This window comes from Gavialis gangeticus, unplaced genomic scaffold (assembly GCF_001723915.1).
Source record: "Gavialis gangeticus isolate Ggan-Ray unplaced genomic scaffold, GavGan_comp1, whole genome shotgun sequence".
NCBI lineage: Eukaryota > Metazoa > Chordata > Crocodylia > Gavialidae > Gavialis > Gavialis gangeticus.
The window spans coordinates 3803377-3810048 of record NW_017729004.1 but is presented as its reverse complement, the minus strand read 5'-3'; the positions used below and the strand labels follow the sequence as shown (position 1 = coordinate 3810048).

The 6672-nt window shown below is 50.3% G+C and overlaps 1 protein-coding gene across 4 annotated transcripts in view; it reads right to left on the bottom strand.

Annotated features, from left to right (window-relative positions):
• The window catches only part of ALS2CL (ALS2 C-terminal like), a 127429-nt gene that overhangs the window by 69989 nt on the left and 50768 nt on the right, over nucleotides 1-6672 (bottom strand). Inside the window, exon 1 of one of the 4 annotated variants that reach the window (XM_019508032.1) lies at nucleotides 4504-5248. The exons of 2 other annotated variants lie outside the window; for them this stretch is intronic. In XM_019508032.1, coding sequence (XP_019363577.1) covers nucleotides 4504-4527 — 24 coding nt within the window. In that variant the 5' untranslated portion in view covers nucleotides 4528-5248. Of the gene's footprint in view, nucleotides 1-3522; nucleotides 4484-4503; nucleotides 5249-6672 lie in introns of those variants that run through there. One more of the 4 variants, XM_019508034.1, reaches the window with a different exon arrangement.

Here is a 6672-nt window from a genome sequence, read left to right as displayed (position 1 = left end):
TGGGGGGTCCACAGCTGGACACAGGACTCCAGATGTGGCCTCTCCAGTGCTGAACAGAGGGGAAGAATCACTGCCCTCGACCTCCTGGAGACGCTCCTACCAATGCAGCCCAGGATGCCAGTAGCCTTCTGGGCAACACGGGCACACTGCTGGCTCCTATTCAGCTTATTGTCCCCTGTCACCCCCAGGTCCTTTTCTGCAGATCTGCTGCCCAGCCAGGCAGCCCCCAGCCTGCACTGGTGCAGGGGGTTGTTCTGTCCTAAGTGCAGGACTTTGCACTTGTCCTTGTCAAACCTCATGAGATTTCTTTTGATCCAATCCTACAATGTGTCAAGGTCTCCCTGAATCCTAACCCTACCCTCCATCTTATTGACAGCTCCCCACCAGCTCGGCATCGTCTGCAAACTTGCTGAGGGTGCACTGCATCCCATCTTCTATGTCACTGATGAAAATATTGAACAAAACCAGCCCCAGGACTGACCCCTGGGGCACTCCACTTCATAACAGCTGCCAACTAGACATCGAGCCATTGATTACTAACCTTTGAACCTGATAATCCAGCAAGTTTTCTATCCACCCAAGACCCTGGAAGGAAAACTTGCTGACATGCTACTTGAAGAAAGAAGTTGTAAGCAGGTCAGAGAGCATCTGACCCAAAAGCAAGGAGACAGGGCGCATGCTAGCGTGAACTAGTAAACAAATGGCTGGAAGGGTGCTAAGGGGCTGGTTTCAATCCTGGGGACTGGAAGGCTGGTCCACCCCCAAGCCAGAAGCTTTCCATATCCCTGTTCAACCTTTGCCTGCTCAGCATAAGCTAAAATCTGAGTGCACCCTTCTGCACTCAACTACCTACTGTTTCTAATGCTGCATGAGGCACACTGGATCTGGACCTGATTAAACGTCCTTTTAAAAGCCACTGAAATAGATGTATTTTTTGTGATATTTGGATCAGAGCCTCTTGACTTTCCCCCAGATCTTCACTGCAGCCTGACAACCCTTTGGCTCAGGGAACCTGTTAAAAGCTATTAAGACCACTAGAACAACTTGGCTCTAGGACAGCTGAGCTCAGCGGGACCGATTCCAGGGACAGCTTCAAATCCCATCCCTCCTGCTGGCTGAGTCAGAGGTATAGGCCTCACTAGAATGACTGGAAAGGGTTAATGGCTACAACTGCCTGGAAAAAAAAAAAAAAAAAAAAAAACTTAAAACCAGCTGAAGCTTCTGGACCTAGCGGGGCCCTTGCAAAAAAACCAAAGGATATGCTCTTCTTGGTGCACGGGGAGGGGAGGATACCAGAGCCGGGAGGGGAGCGAACAAGACATGCTTAAAAAATGCATCTACACATTGCTGCACCATCATTTAGTACTTGCAAATACAAGTACTAAATGACAGCGCAGTAACCGGCGTTACTGTGGAGTAGCATCCCCACCCGGCTTCCTAGTGACGCTGGCTGCGCAGTACCTCGCTACTGCTGTGCAGTAGCAGCACATCATGGTTCATGCCCTGCAACGCTACTGTGCAGTGTGGACGAATGTCTGGTCGGATGCAAGGGCGGGGGTAGCAGTCATCTCCGAGGCAGTGCTCCCTGCCATGTTTCAGCAGAAACTCTCTCCCCGCGGCAGGGCATCACTCCGACATGCCTCTCGTCACCCATCCCTTGGATGTTACTCCTTTCCATAGGTAGTTCTGCAGACCATTGCACATGACAACATCTTTCTTGGCCCTTTGATCATTGAAAAAGATGTGTTGGCACATGAATAGGAGCACAGATCCACTCTCATCAGCGAATGAATCATCCATTCATTGCTCACCTCCACCACTGCCGCCGCCTCCTTTTTTGCCTATGCTAGGTCTACACAAACCTGGGCACAGCAGAGTTTTGTTGAAGCCTGTAGACACTAGTGGAATACAACACAGCTCTGCAGAGCTAACCAGACATATCCCTATTATACAATTGGGATGCCAGGGGATTTTTCAGTTGCCGTAACTCTCACGTTGGAGGCGTGCATTCTCTAGATCACATGCAGAAACCTTGCCAGAAGTTTTCTGCCCACATTTTGCTTCATCAGAAAAGGCTGGTCCGATCCGTCCAGAATTTGGCTTGAAGCTTCTCAGGCTTTAAGACACCATCACACTAAGGGAGAGCGCTGACAGATTCCTTGGCAAGATGGGAGATCCTCAGAGCTGCGTTGTGAACGATGCTCTTACCAACTTTACTGATGAAGGTAGCAAAACCCTCGTTTTGCAGAGCAGCCATATCATCTGGGGAGCTTTCTGGCCATGGGAAATTAAGCAGCTGGTTCCAATTCAATCAAACCAGGTTAAAAAAAAAAAAAAAAAATTACTCCTGGACCAGAAAGTTTGCCTAGGTTTAATCACATTTCTTTGTTACCATGTCTTGTGCGTGTGTCAGGTTTGATTATGTAGTTTTGGTAAGAGGGTGGACAGTGGATTTGTATGGGATGGTTTGGATGGAGAGGATCCTGTCTCAGGAAGGGGGTTGGACTAGATGAGCTCCGCAGGTCCCTTCCAGCCTGACTTCGCTACGATTCATTATCAACCTTTGAGCGTGTTAGAGAAGATCAGCGACCTTTCCTATGATGCCCACCTCGCTGGGGTCATCTGACCCCAGTTGTCTTTCCACTCAAGTGCAGCAGGGCAGGACCCGAGGATCCTGTAGGGTCCTTTCCAGCCCCGAACACCTATGCCTCTATTAGCACACATTCACCACCCGTGTCAAAGTACCTTGGCAGTCCTGGGTGAAATCCTCCTTTCTGCAGGAACACATCAGCCTCTTTCACCACAACTAGAGCCAAATACCAGGCTCGTGACTCAGCCAGGGAGGCCACGCACCTCCCCGGCAGACGGCTCTCGATCTTGCTTCATCGAGCCAGCCATCCCAGGTGAGACGAAGGCTGCCTGCCTTTTGCAGTCTGCGTCACGCGCCGCAGGAATAGTTTCAGGCAGGGGCAGATTGTTCTCCTTCTGTGAGGCGTCTCCAGCTAGACGGTCTGCATCCTCCCCTTGTAGTCTCACGTGAGAGATGCAAGGCTTGGGTTTTAACCTTGGCACGGAGGAGGACAGAGCCCACCGCTCGCTTACCTTGATCCTTGGGGCTGGTCCTGCTTGGTGCAGGGGGTTGGACTAGATGTCCCTGCCAGCCCTTGTTTCTTATGACTCTACGATCCCACTTTCCACCACTTTGGCATATGCTTTATTGGTAATGCCAGTACATTTCTCCCCCTTTAACTGAGACAGCTCTCACCATTGTGCACCAATACACTTTGCTTCTGACAGACACTGCAGGAAAGGCACTGCCCTCCCACCATTACATAAGCCATGAAAAGGGTTTTCTATGCGGCATGCTCCCGAACTCTCATTTCATCAGCGACTTACCCTGTGCAGCGCAACTTTAAAGCCTCCCCTTCTGCAATCTGCCGAGCACAAATGGAGCCAGCTTTCAGACAAGTAGACATGCACAAGAGTGGCTAGAAACCCTGAAGAAAGGCAGTGTAAACTTACCTTACATAAGAGGAGCACTCATATTTTCCCTGTTGTTCAGCCGTCGCCGCAGATCCTCTGAGCTTTGGGGCCCTGAACTACTTTGTGGCTTTAAAAAAATCACTGCTCACCACACCCACCTTTCCCTCCCACAGCTGATCGGCCGAATCCAGCCGTGCACAGATCCAGGCCTGTCTCCTGCATTCGCAAACACACACGCACACTGGGCCTCATGCCACACTTATGTAACCCCACTAAATAAACAGCGTGTGATGGTTGCCTATTACTTCTGTTTCTCAAAAAGCCGGCAGCAAGTCTACATTAGAGGAAGGCAAAAACACACACGCCACTTAGAAACAAAGATATGCATGGGAGTTTCTTCCCCACCGAGTTGTATCCCTGACTTCAAGCATCTAACGTGTCCTTCCAGCTCCCGGCCGCCTGTTTCCTTTTGGGACCTTGTGGTTTCCAGGATAATTTGCTGGACGGCTTCCACAAAGGAGTGACTTTGGTTTGCATGCATCGCGCTCACATATCACCTTCCTCTGCTGAACACTGGCCCACATCAGATCAAAACAGAAAATAAGTGCTTCCTGCTATTCAGAGCGCAGGGCCTGGGATATAACAGAGCTGCTGCCCGGTGCCCCTAGGCCAGCAGAAGAACCAGCCTGTATCAGCCATTATCAGCGACAAATGACGTGGTTTTCCACCCCAGCCCACCCATTCACGTCCAGCGACTCCCTGCACAAAAGCTTGGCAGCGTCTCCCACTCGGGCTACAATGTGCAAATCCCCATAAAAGCGCCCACTGCCTATTTACACCCCATCCAAAAAAAAAAAAAAAATGTTGCTAAGCAAAGGCTCCTGCTGTCCCTTTCTGCTAGCTGATGAGCAGGAACAAAGCCCCGTTCTTTCCCCTCCTTGGTGCTCTGACATGCTCTGAGTCGCGGGTTTTCGCTCCAGCTGTAGGCTTTCAAAAAGTGCTGAAGTCACTGGAACTTACTGGGAGAAGAGGTCCGGAGCTCATCAACTCCCGCGGTACAATGCAAAGCGGCTGCCTTGCAGATAACCAGAGACCCGAGCAGCGTTGGTGGCTATGGAGTCTTTGTGCAGACAGATTGCTTTATTGCACCGACTTCCTCCCTGCTCCCCGGATATCCACAGGGCTCCCTGGGGTGGGACGTGCACCATAACTCACTGTCCACCTTGTCAGGGAAGCTTTCTCTGCACTGATGTGCAGGCCAGCTGTCCTATACAATGAGGAGAGGATGGAAAGGGGGAAAAAATAAATAAATGAAGAGTGAGCCATGGGGTCGGCATGTGTCTGCATTGTGGAAAGCTGGAGGACTGCATAGTTAAGACATGAGGCCATGCAGTAAAGCATCTAAGTTTTATTCACCACCTATTGCTTGTGGGACTTTGGTCAAGTCTCTCCACTTTATGGCACTTTGGTCAGGTCTCTCTACTTCGGAGCCTCAGTTTTCCCCACCTGTAAAATGGGGGTACAACTGCAAGGTAAGAGATAAGACACAGGGCCATGCAGTAAAGCATCTAAGTTTTATTCACCACCTATTGCTTGTGGGACTTTGGTCAAGTCTCTCCACTTTATGGCACTTTGGTCAGGTCTCTCTACTTCGGAGCCTCAGTTTTCCCCACCTGTAAAATGGGGGTACAACTGCAAGGTAAGAGATAAGACACAGGGCCATGCAGTAAAGCATCTAAGTTTTATTCACCACCTATTGCTTGTGGGACTTTGGTCAAGTCTCTCCACTTTATGGCACTTCGGTCAGGTCTCTCTACTTCGGAGCCTCAGTTTTCCCCACTTGTAAAATGGGGCTACAACTGCAAGGTAGGAGACAAGACACAGGGCCATGCAGTAAAGCATTTTAGTCTTATTCACCACCTATTGCTTATGGGACTTTGGTCAGGTCTCTCCACTTCCAAGCCTCAGTTTTCCCCACCTGTACAATGGGGATAAACCTGTGAGGTAGAGGTGACTTTGGGAACTGTAACTCCCATTTCACATAGGGCTTGGAAATCACGGAGATGTGGGTTTGGGAGGGTCTTCAAGGGTCATCTGGCCCAATTCCCTGCAGGAAAGCGCAAGTAGAAGGTGGGATGGGACAGGAGTGTATCACGAGAAGCTTGTCCCCCCCTTGGTTGCCTGCTCAAGGCGTTCAAAAAGAGGGTGGGAGGAGATCTTTGCTCATGGGAGAGCTCCAGATGAATGCTCTCAGACTGGAGGAACGGCAGGTCTCGCTGGCAGCACCCCAGGCAGATATCTAGTGCACAGTGCAGGGCAGTGCTGCAGTGAAGGATCACTTTGCATTCCAGCTTTGGGTTTGGCCTGTGCGTGCTCCGCACAGAAACGCTCCTGCCAGGCAAGTCCAGCTCCCTGCCCAGCCTCCAACAGAAGTCACTCCGAGCTTCCAGCCCTGAAAACAACCCCCAAACTCAGCATTAGCTGTGCCTCAAAAGCCACATCGCCCCAGTGTCACGGGGACGCCATCTCTTCCTTTACCAGCAGGCATTAGCTACTGGGTCCTTCTCATTATGGCCAAAGGATCTTTGGAATTTACCACCCCTTGGAAAGTCCTGACCATTCAGCATTTGTTTCTATCCCACATCAGGCTGTGATCTTTTGCTCAAATTTTGCAGAAAAGTGTTTGGGTTTTTCTTTTTTCTTTAAGTTTGATGGAAACAAAGACAAAACTATTCCTGAATAGCCAGCACATTCCACTTAGGTCTACTGACGGATTCAAATACTTCATTTTGGAGCCCTTTCAATCCCGAATGTCATTTCCCACCCTGTTGTTGAGTTGTAGTCAGTGAATCAGGTGGCCTCATTTTACCCTACGGGCCTGCCCCGTGGCTAGAAAGCCCCTCCAAGGCACCATGCAGAGCTTAGTCTGGGGGAAACTATTGCATAAGGAGAGGCATGGGTCTTCACCCACCCCAGCCCACAAGAGAAAACAGGGGCCTGAACAAGCCTTCCAGAGAAGCAATGCTGGGACAAAAATACTAACCCATGTTCCTTTTTTAAATCAAGCTAAAAATAAAAGTGGTTTTCCTTCAGTTCCTCCCTGCACCCGTCACGGCATGGGCACTCAGCATCTAGAGCAGTTCCCACGCAGCGTAACCCTGAAGCAGACAGACGTGCACGCTGGGTAAA